This window comes from Mus pahari, chromosome 2 (genome assembly GCF_900095145.1).
Source record: "Mus pahari chromosome 2, PAHARI_EIJ_v1.1, whole genome shotgun sequence".
NCBI lineage: Eukaryota > Metazoa > Chordata > Mammalia > Rodentia > Muridae > Mus > Mus pahari.
In genome coordinates this window covers 100,599,901-100,617,948 of record NC_034591.1, presented here as the reverse complement: position 1 = coordinate 100,617,948, position 18,048 = coordinate 100,599,901, and the positions used below count along the sequence as shown (strand labels likewise).

The window sequence follows — 18,048 nt, the reverse complement described above, 5'->3', positions numbered from 1 at the left end:
AGCTTCTGGCTATTATAAATAAGGCTGCTATGAACATAGTGGAGCATGTGTCCTTATTACCAGTTGGAAAATCTTCTGGGTATATGCCTAGAAGAGGTATTGCTGGGTCCTCCAGTAGTACTATGTCCAGTTTTCTGAGGAACTACCAGACTGATTTCCAGAGTGGTTGTACTAGCTTGCAATCCCACCAGCAATGGAGGAGTGTTCCTCTTTCTCCCCAACCTCACCAGCATCTGCTGTCACCTGAAATTTTAATCTTAGCCATTCTGACTGGAGTGAGATGGTATCTCAGGGTTGTTTTGAAACCCGATAAACCCGTGAAATCCGTCCGTTATTGCTTTTGTGACCTTGACCTCAGGAAGTTCCTCCTGGGACTCATAACCCTTCAGAGAAGACTGCTGTGCTCCACTTCCAGGCCTGTGTGCTGCCTGTGGATGTCCTGGACTCTGATTAGCATTTCTGTTACTGTGATAAGCCACTGACCAATGACAGCTTGAGAGAGAAGGATTTACTTAGCTTATAGGGAGCCTAGACAGGAATTTGAAGAGAAATCAACAGGAGTGCTGCTTGCTGCTTGTTGGGGTGGGGAGCACCCACCAATGTGGCATTCATGGAAGGTGGTGATCCGCTTGGATGGATGAGTTCTTTTCTTCCACCTTGTGAGTACTGAGGGTTAAACTCTGGTACCCAGCCTTGACTGAAAGGACCGTTACCCATCGGGCCATCTCAGTCACCCTTCGGCTCTCCTTTGTGACAGGAATCTGGTGTTTGAGCTTACTCTCTGTTTTGGGAGAAGAGAGCAGGACTTCTATACAGGAATGAAGCTGACAGGAGACACACCGTGTGTGTTCTGCCTGGTCTAACTCCCCAGCGCCCCTAGAAACTCTTCTTTCAGTGGCTGCATTGTCTCAGGGACATGTGACAGTTTCTGGGTACCCTAACCATTCTGGTGTGTTTCCATAGGCTGTTCATTGAAAAACTTCCGAAACACCGAGACTACAAATCAGCTATCATTCCTGAGAAGAAAGATGCGGTCAAGGTGGGTCCTTATTTTGGTCAAGGTGGGTCCTTATTTTCACGGGTGTCTGTCTCTCAGCTCCAGAGCAGCTCGGAGCAACCGACATGCAACTGCAGAGCATCCGTCTGCCTATCAGAGCCAGAAAGAACTGGGCTGCCTCTGCAGTGTGGGACAGAGTGGCGGGACGGCAGGGAGGAAGGGTTCGAGTCCTGTGTGAGGCACTGCTGTAACTCTTGTCTTCTTTCTCTCTCCCTTCGTTGACATTGGAGTGCTCTGATTCTAGGTCTCATTTTGTATTTCAGAAATTAAAAAATGTCGCTTTCCCTAAAGCGGAAGAACTGAAGACAGAACTCCTGAGAAGATACACCAAAGAGTATGAGCAGTATAAAGAGCGAAAGGTCTGTGTGCAGAGCATGTGTGCTGCCTAGCCAGTCCCGGGTCAGCGCCGTGCCAGGGAAAATGGGGTCTGTGAACTTAACGGGCTACTTTGTTTTGGGGGGGGGGGGCACAAAGGCCAGTGCCTCAAAAGAGTCACAAACTAGTAGGGATGTGACAGATTCTAACAGATTTGGCCTATGTGTCCAAGAGGGTGACTTAGGAACAGACACCTGTGACCTTTCTGCAGCAAGAAACATGCCCACAGTGAAGATTCTCCCCAGAGCAGAAGGCATTTTGGATCTCAGGAGTGGGAAGTTTAGGTCATGTGCTTATCCCAAAAGCTTTTTATAGTCATCGATTCTCCCAGTGGTATGCAGTGGGTCTTGTTTTGAATAGTTAGTTTCAGTGTGGAGAAACACTCAGGGCCCTACAGCGTTCGCCTGTAGGGTGGAGATACACACTGGAGGGGTGTCTGCATGCTGCTGTGTAGCTGTCTGCTGTGCTGTTCTGCACACCGGCGCTGACGGTCAGCAGTGGGATTAGTAGCTCTGAAGCCATACATTCCTAAGGCATTACTAGGTGGAAGGGGTTTATTAATTGATACTTTTTAGTTCAAATATTACTCACAGTATGTAAATAACTACTAGAAAAGTAAAGAATTCAGGACAATAGAGCGTCAATGCCCTAATCGCTTCCATTGTCGCCATGTTAAAGCCCCCAACAAAGGCAACCTAAGGGAGAAAGCATGTATTTCAACTCACAGATCAAGGTACAGCCCACAACAGCAAGAGCTCAAAGCAGTGAGCTATATTTCATCCATAGACAAGAAACAGGGAGGGGCTGGTAAAATGGCTCGTTGGGGAAAAGATGCTTGCCTCCAAGACTGATGGCCCGAGTTTAATCCCTTGACCTACGTGGTAGAAGCAGAAAGCTGAGTCTCACAAGTTGTCCTCTGGCCTGCATATGTGAGCCTTGGCGTATGTCCCCACTCCATGAAACAGAAGTCAGTGTAACTTTGACATTAGAAAACAAGGGAGCGGCATGAACGCTTGCACTCTGGCGTCCCACCCCCTTCTTGCCATTTCATACCCACTGGGCTCCCTCCCCTGCTCAGGGAATGGTCCCATCCATAACTGAGACAGGTCTTCCCAGATGAAGTAATGTAACTAAGGTGATCCCCTACAGACAGTGCATTGCCATGTTTTCTGGGTGATTCTAACGTCTGTCAAGTTGGCAATAAACACTAGCTTTCACACCGATGTACCTTGAAGATAGGAACTTTTGCTGTCCTTGAAAATAGGTTCCTGGTGGCTTGATAGAACGGGATGGGGGCTGCACTTCATGGCTTTAAGAGGTATCGAATGAAGCATGAATTCTGGATTCGGAAGTGAGACCAGAGCAAAACTATACTTTGGACATCTCTGTACTGATGCTCTTCTTCTGAGGGATGAAGTGTTAGCCTACAACCTTTACTTTCTCTATAGAAAAAGGAAGAAGAGGAACTTGCCCGAAATATCGCCATCCAGCAAGAGTTGGAAAAAGAAAAACAGAGGGTTGCCCAGCAGAAGCAGAAGCAGCTAGAGCAGGAGCAATTCCATGCCTTTGAGGAGATGATCCAGAAGCAGGAGCTGGAAAAAGAGCGGCTGAAAATTGTTCAAGAGTTTGGGAAGGTAGACCCTGGCCCGTGCGGGCCTCTGCTCCCTGATCTGGAAAAGCCTTGTGTAGATGTGGCCCCCAGCTCACCGTTCCCACCCACGCAGACTTCAGACTGTAACACAGGCATGAGGCCAGCTAAGCCACCTGTGGTGGACAGGTCCCTGAAACCTGGAGCATTAAGTGTCATAGAAAATGGTGAGTCCTCTTACCGATGCCTTCTTCCGTCTCTCTTACCCCCATGGTCCCCACTTACTTGAGTCTGTCAACAGAACATTGTGTGATAAGTACTGTCTTTTTCTGACCTACCACCCTGACTGTCTTATTTTTTGTTCGTTTTTTTTTTTTTTTTTTTTTTTAAGGCCTTGAGTTTAACTTAATCTTAGTTTTTTAAAAATTTCCTAGAAGTCAGACCCTCAACTTGTAAGGGTGCTACAGAAATGCGTGAACTAGAGATCACAGGCAGCCCTTCCTAGAAGCAGTTTTTAAAATGTTTAGTGCCACATGCAAAGCAATGGCTGACTTCTTTAAAAGGCCACCGAATCACCCTTGCCATGTTCCTAGTCTGTAAGGCGCTTGGTCAGTGTGAGTACTGTGCCTGGCAGATGGTTATATGGTTCATTCATAAAAACTACTGTCCCATCTTCAAATGCGTGTAAGAAGGAAGGACGGTTGGGCTCTGAAGGCTGGTCTTTCAGACGCCTTCCTTGTTCCCTCTGAAGTCTCCTCCACGAACCACTCCTTCTTATACATCCTCCGCTCTGGGGAACACTTTCCTTTCTCTTTCTTTCTTTCTTTCTTTCTTTCTTTCTTTCTTTCTTTCTTTCTTTCTTTCTTTCTTTCATCATCAAGTAACATAGTAAGTTTATTTAAGAATTTTTGCTTACAGATAAGTTAGTTAATGGTTTGGTCATCTCTCTCTCTCTCTCTCTCTCTCTCTCTCTCTCTCTCTCTCTCTCCTCTCTTTTATTAGATATTTTATGTATTTACATTTCAAATGTTATCCCCTTTCCCAGTTTTCCCTTCAGAACACCCCATCTCATCCCCCATCCCCCCGCTTCTATGAAGGTGCTCCCCTTCCCACCCACCCACTCCCACCTCACTGCCCTGGCATTCCCCTACACTAGAGAATCAATCCTTCACAGGACCAAGGGCTTCTCATTCTATCGATGCCCGACAATGCCATCCTCTGCTACATATGCATCTGGAGCCATGGGTCCCTCCATGTGTACTCTTTGATTGGTGGTTTAGTCCCTGGAAGCTCTATGGAGCCTGGGTGGTTGATATTGCTGTTCTTCCTATGGGGTTGCAAACCCCTTCATCTCCTTCAGTCCTTTCTCTAACTCCTCCACTGGGGTCCCCATGCTCAGTCCAATGGTTGGCTGTGGGCATCTGCCTCTATATTTGAGAGGAATCTGACAGATCCTCTCAGGAGACAGCTATAGCAGGTTCCTGTCAGCAAGCACTTCTTGGCATCCCCAATAGTGTCTGGGTTTGGTATCTGAGGGGGCAGTCTCTGATTCACACTTTGTCCCCGTATTTTCTTTAGACGGGAGCCATTCTGGGTTAAAAAACTGGAGATAAGTGGGTGGCCCCATCCCCCAACTGGGGGCCTTGCCTAACCTCTGGATATGATCTCTACAGGTTCTCCCTCCCCTTTATTGGGCATTCCAGCTAATCTCATCCTTCTTGGGTCCTGGGAGCCTTTTGCTTTCCTGGCATCTGGGATTTGTAGGTGGTTACTCCCAGTTCTCCATCCCCCATTTGAACATATCTCTGCTCAAATTCCTGAACCTCTGTATATCATCACCGTCTCCTCCCATACCTGATCCTGCCTCCCTTTCCCCCTCCTCCTCTCTTCCTCCCAAGTCCCTCCCACTCTACCTCCTGTGAGTATTTTGTTCCCTCTTCTAAGAAGGACTGAAGTATCCACATTTTGGTCTTCCTTCTTCTTGAGCTTCATGTGATCTGTGAATTGTATCTTGGGTATTCCAAGTTTCTGGGCTAATATCCACTTATCAGTGAGTACATACCATGTGTGTTCTTTTGTGACTGGGTTACCTCACTCAAGATGATATTTTCTAGTTCCATCCATTTGTCAAAGAATTTTACGAAGTCATTGTTTTTCAATAGGTGAGTAGTACTCCATTGTATAAATGTAACACATTTTCTGTATCCATTCCTCTATTGAGGGACATCTGGGTTCTTTCCAGCTTCTGGCTATTATAAATAAGGCTGCTATGAACACAGTGGAGCATGTGTCCTTATTACAAGTTGGAACATCTTCTGGGTATATGCCCAGGAGAGGTATTTCTGGGCCCTCAGGTAGTACTATGATCAATTTTCTGAGGAACAACCAGACTGATTTCTAGAGTGGTTGTACCAGCTTGCAATCCAACCAACAGTGAAGGAGTGTTCCTCTTTCTCCATCCACATCCTTACCAGCATCTGCTGTCACCTGAATTTTTGAAGATCCAGAAATGAACCCATACACCTATGGTCACTTGATCTTTGACAAAGGAGCTAAAACCATCCAGTAGGAAAATGACAGCATTTTTAACAAATGGTGCTGGTTAAACTGGTGGTCAGCATGTAGAAGAAGGCAAATCAACCCATTCTTATCTCCCTGTACAAAGCTCAATTCCAAGTGGATCAAGGACCTCCTCATAAAACCAGATACACTGAATCTAATAGAAGAGAAAGTGGGGAAGAGCCTCAAGCACATGGGCACAGGGGAAAATTTCCTGAACAGAACACCAATAGTTTATGCTCTAAGATCAAGAATCGACAAATGGGACCTCATAAAATTGCAAAGCTTCTATAAGGCAAAGGACACTGTCAATACGACAAAATGGCAACCCACAGATTGGGAAAAGATCTTTACCAATCCTACATCTGATAGAGGACTAATATCCAATATATACAAAGAACTCAAGAAGTTAGACTCCAGAGAATCAAATAACACTATTAAAAACTGGGGTACAGAGCTAAACAAAGAATTCTCAATGGAGGAACATCAAATGGCCGAGAAGCAACTAAAGAAATGTTCAACATCCTTAGTCATCAGGGAAATGCAAATCAAAACCACCCTGAGATTCGACCTCACACCAGTCAGAATGGGGAACACTTTCTAATGTCTTACCCACCGCTCTGTTAGCTTCTGTCTAGACTTGGCTTCTGCTTTCCCTTGAAGCTTGAAGCTTCTCCAGCTCCTCTCTGTTCAGTCAGAGTGATCAACCCCACAGACCTCCCGGAGGTGGTCTTAGCCTCAGTATTTTAAAATTATTTCCCTAACAGTCCCATCATTTGCCAGTAACTAGATTCTAACTTCTGCCCACACAGCCTTATGTCTCTCTCGTTCTGTGTTTCCTGTGGGCTGACATGCCTTCTGAGAGTGGACTGAGTGGTTGCTGGGCTGATTGTCTGTGCCAGGCCTAGATCTGTCACCCACAGATGCAATTGTTGAACTTGTGTTGCTCAGGCTGCAGGTTTGCGTTGTCCCCTCCTCTAGCTTTCTGAGTCTCACACAGCTTCTCCGTGGAACTCATGAATGGCTCTTGCTCTCTTGGATAGGTTTTATAAGCTGCTTTGGTAACGCCTACTTAGGGGACAAACTGTATCTTCTTGTGGGGCAGTTTGGCTTTCTTCTGGCAGTGTTCCTCAGCACTCCAGGAGGTCAGAGAGCAACCCTGAGAGTTATCCCTCAGCTTGTACCTCGTTTGAAACAGGGTCTCTTTGTTGTCCCCCATGAGCTTCTGATGATCCTCTGTTCCCGCCTCTCATCTTCCCATAGGCTTGTAGATATGCCCTACTCTGCCTGTATTTTATGTGGCTTCTGGGGACTGAGCTCAGATCCTCACACTTGTGCAGCAGTCTCTGTACCCAAGGAGCCATCATCTCCTCAGTCCCTGGCTTTTGGGGTTGTTTTTTTTTTTTTTTCCTGAGTCCAACGGAATCGCCTGAACATGAGATTCCCCTGGCACCAGATTCTGAGAGCCGAGACAGCAGCTCTCTGTTGTCATGTTTCACTCTTCAGAAACACTTTTGGAAGATAGTAGGTGAGCCTTATCTTACCTTGAATGGTTAAAATCTTCTCTTCTTGAAGGATCGGGATCTTAAAGCACAAATACAGAGCTCCATCTAGATCTGCTCTAGACGAGGCATTCGTCCTTCTCCAGCTGTGAGTGTGCGCGCTCAGTAATCCACACTTCCGAGTAAGATAACACTATTCCAAAGGGAGAAAAGGGCAGGAGAGGGATGGCTGGTCCCTACGAAGCCCAGAATCCTGGGACTCAGCTCTGCCAGGCTCAGTCCTCCGGCTGCAGCCATGGCTGGAGTCAGTCTCAGGCTGTCAGCCTTGGTTGCTGCTTAGGGATCCCTGGCCCTGTGGACTCAGACTCTTCCCCCTTGCCTATTTCAGTTCCCACCATTGAAGGCCTGCGCCACATCGTGGTGCCCCGCAATCTGTGCTCGGAATTTCTACAGCTTGCCAGTGCCAATACTGCCAAAGGCATCGAAACCTGCGGAGTCCTCTGTGGAAAACTGGTAAAGCACGTGTAACTCCCTGAACTGGGGCTGCCTCCTCTGTGTACCCCCCCACACCCCCATGACTGGGTATCTGGAGTCTGACTCTATTACCAATCCCTCCACAGAGAGTGCATGGCATGATCCAAGGGGCAGTGGGAGGCAGATCCCTGAAGTTTCCAAAGCCAGACAGGCAGAGTACCTGATAAGTCTTGGGCCAATAAGAGGCCTCATCACAAAAACACATTAATTAAATGTGAAGAACAACACACACAAAGTTTTTCTCTGACCTACATGTGCACGAGTGCACAACTGTAATGCTTACAGGTCAGGAATGATATCTCATGCCTGTAATCCTACCCCCAGGGATCTGAGACAGAAGACTTTCCACAAGTTTGAGGCCAGCTGCATAGTGAATTCCGGCCAGTATTGCCTATATAATACAACACTGTCTTAAGAAAGAAAAGAAGGGAGGGTTGGAAGGAGGCTTAATTCTAAATGGAGGAGGACTTGGCCCCCTTTGTGGCCTGTGAATAAAGTGTGCAGTCCTTTGCAGAGAAGGGAGACTCTGGGATAGAGAGTGCTGAGCAGTGTGTCCACTGGGAGATGTAAGGCCAGGGAGGAAGTCAGGCCCACTGAAGGGAAGGCTTGAACCCATTCCTTGATGCTCCAGAAAATAGGGACTTAGAACAAATCCCACGTGGGCCCTAAGTGACAAGGGCCGAGCAAGGAAACCCTATAGACATGTGCACGAGACACTCTGGGGAGTGCCCCAAGATCCCTGAGCAGGCCTGTTTGACTGTTACAAGAAAGTCCCCAGGGCTATGTCATTGGCTCAGCCTGTGCTAAGAGGGAGATAAGGGGCTTGTCTCAGCATCTGTGACTTTATGGAGGACCCAGGCCAAGTACATGAACTCTCAGCGTTGTGAAGCCCTGGAGGGACTGAGAGGAGGAACGAGAGCCATGCCTGGGTGCAGCGGCTCTACTTCCCCAACTACGAGTGAGTGGGGCTGAGAGCCCACAGAACTCTAACCTGCTGTCTTCTCCTTTGCAGATGAGAAATGAATTCACAATCACACATGTTCTCATCCCCAGACAAAATGGTGGGCCTGATTACTGCCACACGGAGAATGAAGAAGAAATTTTCTTTATGCAGGATGATCTTGGACTCCTCACTCTTGGCTGGATCCATGTAAGCAAATGTGACAGCCTGGGCTTGGTCTCCTCTCTCCATGAGAGCACACTGCCTACACCATTGTCTGAGCCGGTGAAAACCTCTCCCAGTCCTTTGTCCCTGCACACACAACTGGTGCTCCAGTATCAACTCAGTACCACCAAGAGCTTTTAGCTTTTTTCTAAACTTAATCTTTTACAAAAAAATAGCTCTTGAATGTTTTGGTATCTCTCAGCTGGTTGGTGAGGGGGAAGCTGGCCTAGAATGTTTGTGGACATGCTATAGAGACCATGTGCCTAAACACTGTGTAAGTGAAACTGTTTTAAAGAAGCCAAGTTGGGTCTGATGGCTGCCCTTGGCACACGCAATTTTCGAATGATTGCACACACATTGAATGCTCTGAGGACAATCTTCAAGGCAAGGCAACTCAGCTGCTTCCCTAAAGAGTACTTCCTAACGTTTCTGGAATTTGTAAGGCCTTGAGCTCTCAGAACAAGCTGTTTTTCTTGGCACGTGACAAGTGTAAGTCACAATCAGTTGTTCTTACTTCTAGATTTGAGAGGTCACACACACTCGTAGTCAGACTTAGGGAAGTGCTGATGTACAGGGCAGCCTTTTCAGTTAACTGATTAGGTACTCAGTGGTTTGTCTAATTCAAGGATGTGAAGCAGCAGGTAGAAGACTTGCCCTCTTATACCTGAGGAGAAATAGAAGATCCCACAGAAAATGAGCATCGGCTCACACAAGGCAGAGTGCACTGTGTTCCTCAGTGGATGAACAGAGGATACTTTGGGTTGTCACACCCGAGGAGACTTAGGATGATTTTTAATGAGGGGACAAAGGAGAGCTTCATGGGGGAGGGGTCAGCACTGGGCAGGTACACCATGCTCCAGCAGCAGTGAGCAGTTCTTTTAGCTGGGATTCGTGGTTTTCATCAGAAAGAGATGCAAGGTCAAATCGAGAGCGTTATCTGGAGGCTTCTATTGCAAGCTGGTTCTGGTGGCCTTGAAGGTGGGGAGAGTTGACAGCAAGAAAAGTTATTCACTGGCAGCTAGGGAGATGGGGCTGCTAAGGAGCAAAAGTGCAGTGTGTGGTGGAAGGAAGAGGTCGTGTGGGGCTAGGGAGTGTGTCAAGCATGAGAGCCGCCAAGCAGGGACACTCGGGATGCCCACCTGCGCCGGGCCCTAGCCTGAAAAAGACTCAGAGTGCCTGCTAGAGTTGGGAGCTCATTATTAATCCAGTGAGTCCCACTGCTGCAATGGTGGGGCAGAGACCGTAAGGCTTGACAGTCGTGGGAAGCTGCAGTCCCCTCACTCCGCGGGGCGAGATGGGATTATGAGTTGGGGCCAACCTGGGCTACATAGCAAGACAAAACAAAGGAAAGGAAACAGGAAGTCCTGGTATGAATCATAGGGATGGTACCAGCTGCCATCTTGAAGCTTGGCTCTAAGGGAGGAGGGAGAGATGAGCTGCTCTTGGCAGAGCTGGCTGGACAGACTGATTACCTGGCAAGTGTGGAATGGCTTGGTCATGTTTTGTTTGGACTTGGCCTTGATGACCCCAAAGCTCTGTGAGTGTACATGGACTAATGGTGCAGTACACTGAATCATTAAGCCAACATTTAGGCGCACTACCCAAGTAAGGAAACAGGAACCTGCTCTGCCCCTCCCACTTTCTGTCTCCTAGAATGCACCCCCTCTTACTCCCGCCACCCCTTCCCTCCCTGCCTTTAGAGTTCGCCTTCTAAGTATGACTTCCTTGCTTTCTGTTCTTCAGCTCGGCTTGGATCTCACCTTCTTGAAATGCAGTTATAAGATATGTAATTTCTTACATGCTGCTCCCTGGTATGTTTTTACACCTGGGGAGCAGTGTGGAAGGAAAGAAAAGGTGGCAGGCGGGGCGAGGTGACATGGCTCAGGACAGCGCCACATCAGAAGGGCACGGGGGAGGAGAATGCACACAGCCCTCTTCAGTCAGAGAGCTGCAGACTCAAAGAGACCATTGAACTGACATTGGAAGGAGTCATAGAACCTCTTCTCATGCAACCTTCCCTTCAGTGAGGGTGGAGGGGACTCTGCTGCTGGGCAGTGGGGAGGCAGAGGGGCTTAGGAGGAGGGGCTGGAGAGACGGCTCAGTGGTTAAGGACTCTGGTTGCTCTCTTGAAGGACCTAAGTTTGGTTTCTAAAACAGCCTCCCATAACTCCTGCACCAAGCTATCCGACATCTACTTCTGGCCTACCCACGACACCTGCACACATGGGACATGTATTCACACAGGCATGTGCTAATGGAAACATCAGTAAGACAGCTTTGGTTTGAATGAATCTTTTTTAAAAAGAGAAAAGAAACTAAAAGAGAGGCTGGCTCCAAAACAGTTATTGTTTAGACTCAAAGATAGTTTCAGTTTAGACTTCAGAAAGAACTAAGCATGCAAGACTAGAGGGTCTCCTTCTCCAAGAGGGCCCAGCTAGGGAAGCGTGGATGGAGGTTTGGCTTGCTTTATCTCTGACATTTCTGCACCATTTCCTCATAATTAGAGATTTCAAACAACTAAAGAGGACTGGCCAGCTGGCTCAGTATGTGAAAGCCTCTGCCACCAAGCCTCTCACCTATGGCTCACCTGTGGGAGAAGGAAACTGACTCTCGCAAGTTGTTCTCTGACCTGCACATGCACCTCTGACATGGACAGGCAATCATGCATGCACACATGCACACACACACACACACACATCCATACAGTGTACACTCACACATACATAAATGTAAGTTTTAATGAAAAAAGTAGGCTATAGGTCTTTTCCAATCTTTAAATTTCAAGAGAAAATTCTTTCTCTCCTTCAGCGCAATATTTCCTACCTGACAGCCGTGACCCTGGCCTTAGACATCTCGATCCTCACTGTCTTCCTGTTGTTTCTCAGAGCTTTTAAAAGCTGATTTTTATGCCATATTTTCAAGGTATAAAGTTGGTAAAAATACATATGATGTATAACATGTTTTGAGACATGCAGACATTGTGACTGCTGAGTTGACTATGTTCTTTGTATGTAAAGAATACATAAGCCAGGCCTGGTGGCGCACGCCTTTAATCCCAGCGCTCAGGAGGCAGAGGCAGGCGGATTTCTGAGTTTGAGGCCAGCCTGGTCTACAGAGTGAGTTCCAGGACAGCCAGGGCTATACAGAGAAACCCTGTCTCAAAAAAAAAAAAAAAAAAGAATATATAAACATCTCCTTACTCCAGGCCTGGCAGCTCACAGCTATTTCACAGGACTTGGGAGGTGGGGCAGGAGGTGAGTTTGAGACCAGCCAGGGCTACCTAGTAAGTTCTAGGGAAGCCTAGGCTACAGAGTTAGATCTTGTTTCCAAATAAATAAAATTCATCCCAGTCATTTCTGGTTCCACGTTCTGCCTTGCTGCTGGGGTGTGTGAACACAGCTGGAACAAATGAAACACAGAGGCACTTGACTACAAATACAGCCTGAGACGAGGGCCCCAGCCCAGGCAAAACAAATCAAGGCAGGCGAGGGTCAAAGCTGGGGTTTCCAAACCCCTGGACACCCAGACACTGCTAGGACCTGAGGAGTTGGGAAAGGGGGCCGAAGGCCAGTGATGAGTCTGGGGCTGGAGGTGGTGGTGGGGGGACAGGATCTGGCTTAACTCAGGGGTGAGTGTCCAGAGCCAGTGCAGAGGGGCCTTCTGCCCGAGACTTAGGCATCAAGGCTCTGTATGACGAAGGTTTCCCCCCACAGCAATTCTTGGTGACAGTCCTTGCTTTTTCAAAACTGTTTATTGGTACTGAAAAATGGATGCACCTGGCTTACTCAGGGTGGACCACAGGTTAAACAGCTTTTGCAGGAAGGAATGTCTGGGAAGGGAAGCTTATTGGCTAACCCCCCGGGACCAACCAGCTACCTCATTGGCATGGAAAACTCTGTTCTGTGCTATGTGACCAGTTGTCACAATCCTCATGTGGTGTGCTGTGGTCACATGCTCCAGGACAGAAACCGGGTATGGAGTAGAAGACATGCCTACCATTCTCAGATGCAAGAATTACTAGGGTTTCTGAATCCGCTCAACCTTTCCAGTTTTTGTCTGGTGACACAGTTCCACTTATGCCACAATCATTTTCTAGTACACAGCACACAGTCTTGTACTCCTATTGCAGCATTACAAATCTCTTGACCTTTCAAAGACCATTAGAGTCCCCACACACCGGGGTTAGAGTCCTCCTGCTCACAGTGCTGGGAAGAAACCTCACTGTGAGGATCAAGTGTATTCCTCCTGGCTGCAAATAGCTCTCTACTTGAAGAGGGGGTTGGGGCCAGTTGTCGGGGGCTCCTCAGACCTGCCTGCCTCAGCGGGCCAGCACGGCAACTAGATCACTGGAAATTCTCTGATCCGTTTCACCTTTCAGACTCATCCGACCCAAACGGCCTTTCTGTCCAGTGTGGATCTCCACACTCACTGCTCCTACCAAATGATGTTACCAGAGTCCATCGCAATCGTCTGCTCCCCAAAGTTCCAGGAGTGAGTACCGAGCAGGTGGTTCTGGGTCTTACCAAGAGCAAAAGCTCTCTTATTATTGAAAGCAGATGTGTGTGCATGTTTGCTTATGTGTGCACATGAGCAGTGTAGGAGGGTGTGTGTGTGTGTGTGTGTGTGTGTGTGTGTGTTATGTGTGCACGTGAAAGTGTAGAAGGGTGTGTGTGTACGCGTGTTTGCTTACATGTGCATGTGAGCAGGTGTAGGAGAGTGTGTGCTCGAGTTTGCTTATGTGTGCACATGATCAAGTGTAGGTGGATGCCTGCACACATATGTGGAGGCTAGAGGTTGACTTGAAATATCTTTCTCTTGCTTGGGTCTCTCGCTGAACCTGGAGATCACTGATTTGGCTGGAGACCCCCACTCTCTGCCCCCTAGCTTGAGGCTCTTCAGTGTCTACCATCATGTCAGGCTGATTGTGTGGATCCTGGAGTTACCATCTTGGGTTCTCACGTTTGTACATCAAGGATTTTACCACCTGAGCCAACTTCCAGGCCCCAAGACCTTTTTAAAAATAAAACTCCTAAATTGTCTTAATTGTCTGCACTAAAAGGCTCCCTTTAAGCTCCACGTTCTGGTAAACATGACTTACTCTTTTAAAAATATGTTAATAATGTTGATTTTATAAGAAAAACCTTCAAGAAATTTGAACTGTTTAAAGTTATAGGTTCTCAGGAGCCTAAGGTTAAAGGGTTAAAAACCTCCCACATGGTCCACTCTCTCCAAGTGTGGCTCCTTTTCATTCCAAGTGTCCTGTTGACTCTGAACTTCCCAGCAGAGCTAACGCAGAGACAGTGATAAGTTAGCCTGTTTATTCTTCACTTTTTCAAGTTTCACTTTTGTGCGCTTAGCGTTATACCACAAGGTTTGGTAACTCTGCCCTTGCCGTTTCCCCACCCGTCCTCAGACTGAAGAATCTTAATTGACCTAATTAATTAATTGTTCATTGGTCCTTTTTTGTTCCTGCTTAAATCTGTTGTTGATTTGCTCAAAGGAATTTTTCACTTTAGTTTTGAATTCCTAGAGAAATCCTCTTCGGAGACTTGAGAGATGGCTCAGCAGTTTACAGCACTTGATGCTTTCGTGGAGGACCTGGGTTCAATTCCCAGAACCTACATAGCAGCTCGTGCTTTTCTGTCACTCCAGTTCCAAGGCTTCTGACCCGCTTGTATGACCTCACTGTGTCCCAGGCCTGTAAACAAAGCACTCATAGGCTAGAGTAAACAAGTCTTTAAAAAGAAGAATTCCTGTTTGATTCTTCTTTATAATCATCAGATAAATTATTCTCTAACTATGACCCAGTCTCCAGAGAAGAGAGCTATAAGCCAGTGTACTGTGAAAGCTGTCTCAAAATTACCTCAGCCGGCTGAATCACTGTGCTTGCCTGGAATGTGTGTGTGTGATAGAAAGGAGTTGTCTTAGGTAGAATTTCCATTGCTGTGAACAGACACCATGGCCACAGCAACTCTTAGAAGGACAACATTAATTGGGGCTGGCTTACAGGTTCAGAGGTTCAGTCCATTATCACCATCGTGGGACATGGCAGGAATGCAGGCAGACATGGTGCTGGAGAAGGAGCTGAGAGTTCTTCATCTTGATCCACAGGCAGCAGAAGGAGACTGTGTGCCACACTGGGCATAGCTTGAGCATATGAGACCTCAAAGCCTGCCTCCATGGTGACACACTTCCTTTATCACGGCCAAACCTACTCCAATATGGCCACACCTCCTAATAGTGCCACTCTCTATGGCCAAGCATCCAAACACATGAGTCTATAGGGACTGTTCCTATTCAGACTGCCACAGGGAGGGAAACAGGTGAGATGGGTGTTAGGATTGAGGAGATGGACTCCTTTGCTTGACGCCGAGCCTGCCCTTTCTTATTTCAGAACTGGATTCTTCAAGCTAACTGACTATGGTCTTCAAGAGATTTCAACCTGCCGCCAGAAAGGCTTTCACCCCCATGGCAGAGACCCACCGCTGTTCTGTGTACGTACCTATGTAGAAGCCAGCAAGCACATGGAGCTCTTGAGGTCATGGTCCTTTCTAACCCACAAGGTCACTCACCTTCCCAGAGTTCCATAATCGACATGGATGCAGGAAGCAGTGGGCGTGGGAAGTAGGCTTGACTGGCAGGTCTGTCACCCTGTGACTTCCTGTCTGTGAGGCTGCTGACCTTTCCTGGGTCTCTCATCCATCCTGTGGGATAGTAAGAATACTTACTTTACAGGGTCATTGAGAGGATGAAATAAGTGGGATGCTGGCAAGGCCAGGGGTTCAATCCCCAGCATCACTGAAAAAGGAAGTAATAACAAAGCACCTGGTACATTGTCTGCTTAGCCAATGTGCAAACTTTGTTCTCCGTCACTTACTAAGTTTCAGTCAGCAGTCTGAGTGCAAAGGGAAAAGCCATGTCAGACAGGTTAATTAAGAGGTTAAGAATGAAACAATTCAGCGGGGCGTGGTGGCATGGTGGCCCATGCCTTTTAATCCCAGCACTTGGAAGGCAGAGGCAGGTGGATTTCTGAGTTCAAGGCCAGCCTGGTCTACAAAGTGAGTTCCAGGACAGCCAGGGCTACACAGAGAAACCCTGTCTCAAAAANNNAAAAAAAAAAAAAAAAGAAAAGAAAAGAAAAAAAGAAAAAGAAAAAGAAAAGAAACAATTCTAGAAGTTTGCCTAGAAAGTAGGGTTCTCCCCTCCCTAGGAAGTGGTTTCTTCACCTGGGTTCTGGGTTGTGTCCGTGATTACAGGTTTAGCTGATCAGATGTCAAGGGTCATGTGAGCCTTGGAACAATGAAATTCTAGCACTTTCCTCCACACCACACATTTTGGAGAGTCCAGAGAAAAGCAAGCAAGGTAGAGAAAGGAGCCAGAGCCACGCCCCATAAGATATGAAAGATCTAGGGGTGGGGAGAGATGAGACCCATGGGAGATTAGGATTATGGGGTCTGGGAGCTGATTTTGTATGCTAGAACAGTTATTATACATGTATATGCATATGCATATGTATATGTATATGTAGCCTTTCATGGTGGGGTGATTCATACCATGGGTAGAGCTTGCTGGGAATGATGGTTCCCATACCCATTACTGTAATTGCCACTGACATCATAGTCTGGCTTCCCAGACCAGGAGCCACTGACATTGAGCCAGCATTGTATTTACTTATTATTAGTTTTCAGAATGTCACAAGTACTGCATCTACATCTCTCCCACCTCTGCCTCCCCCCCCCAGGCTCTCCCATACCCCCTCTTCTCCATCCCAAATTTATGATGTTTCCGTTAGTGTTAAACACACATGCACACATGCACATACACACACACACACACACACACACACACACACACACACACACGTATATACAGCCTACTGAGTCCATTTAGCTTTGTTCCCACATCCATGTGTCCCGGGCTGACCTCCTGGATTTGGACAATGGATGTATTGAGGAGTTCATCCCTGGGGAAAACTCATTGTCCCTCCCTCAGCAGACAGAGTACCCTCCTTTCATCTGGAGAGGGTCTGAAATTTTTCCCCTTCATGTTGGCATGGCAGACTGATGCTGTCAGTATGTGTGTCTTGTTGATGCAGCCGTATTGTTATTTCATGGATGCGTTTCCCCGTGAAGTCTAGGGCTCACTGTGTAACAGCAGGCATCCTGGGCCTCTGGCCCCTCATCTGAGATTGTCTCTGAGCCTTGGGTTTCCTGGGTGCACTGTGGTGATGTCATTTGTTTTCTGTGTTTTGATCAGCTGTAGCTCTCTGTTACAGTCTCCATCTGCTGCAAAATGAGGCTTTGTTGATGAAGGGGGAGAGCTACACTCGCTGTGGGTAAAAGGATGTTTAGAACAGTTAGGAATACAGCAGTAGTGGGTCCTTCTCTCAGGTCTGTGGCTAGGCTTACAGGACCAAGTACAAATCCTCTCCCACCCAGGCCTTGAGTTCCATTAGGCAACTGTTAGTCACCCCCGGGATTAAAATGCCTGTGTTGCACCGGTGTGGATGTCTCGCCTGTCTGGTCATGGCTGTGGCTCGTTGTCTTTATAACTGGGTAGGACATCCAATTGCTCCTCTTCCTTGGCAGCTTGCATAGTACCTCCCAATACTGTAAGAGCAGGTCCTTAGCAAAGAGGCTTTCCAGGTCAGCTCCAACTCAAATCCTCCAAGTACCGTGTCTAAAAGAGTGTGGTATCTTCAGCGATAGTGTCTTACCTTCAAGTTCTGGAAAGTGACCAAGGTCAATGACAATAGCTCATATTGTTTTAGGAGACTTGTATTCTCCAACCAACAACTCAGAAGTTCTCCATGACTAGAAGTAGGGGGGTTTGTTAGATAGTAAATGGCTCTTGGGGGAAGCACCATCACCCCATGTGGTGTGTGTGTACATGTATACATATACATACATACACACACATATATACACACAGTATGTGTATATATGTGTGTGTATTATATGTATAGTTACATAGTTATATACAGAGTTATATGTATGTATGTGTGTATACATATATACTCCCTGTATACATATAGCCCATATACATATATATAATTATGTGTATGTTATAACTACATAATTATATAACTATGTGTATTCACATACATGTATTACATACATACAAATACATATATATATATGTGTGTGTGTGTGTGTGTGTCCATATATATCTATATATCTATATCTATATATTAGGTGGAAACAGGATCTCAGTATGTAACCTGGCTAGCTTTGTACTCACTATGTAAACCAAATAGCCTTAAGCTCAC

At 46.9% G+C, this 18,048-nt stretch overlaps 1 protein-coding gene across 1 annotated transcript in view; it reads left to right on the top strand.

Moving 5' to 3' along the window:
• Positions 1 to 18,048, top strand: part of Stambp (STAM binding protein) — a 27,639-nt gene that overhangs the window by 7,915 nt on the left and 1,676 nt on the right. The window contains exons 3-9 of the mRNA XM_021190675.1: positions 964 to 1,039; positions 1,321 to 1,416; positions 2,881 to 3,247; positions 7,470 to 7,594; positions 8,628 to 8,765; positions 13,159 to 13,271; positions 15,175 to 15,274. Coding sequence (XP_021046334.1) covers positions 964 to 1,039; positions 1,321 to 1,416; positions 2,881 to 3,247; positions 7,470 to 7,594; positions 8,628 to 8,765; positions 13,159 to 13,271; positions 15,175 to 15,274 — 1,015 coding nt within the window. The remainder of the gene's footprint in view (positions 1 to 963; positions 1,040 to 1,320; positions 1,417 to 2,880; positions 3,248 to 7,469; positions 7,595 to 8,627; positions 8,766 to 13,158; positions 13,272 to 15,174; positions 15,275 to 18,048) is intronic.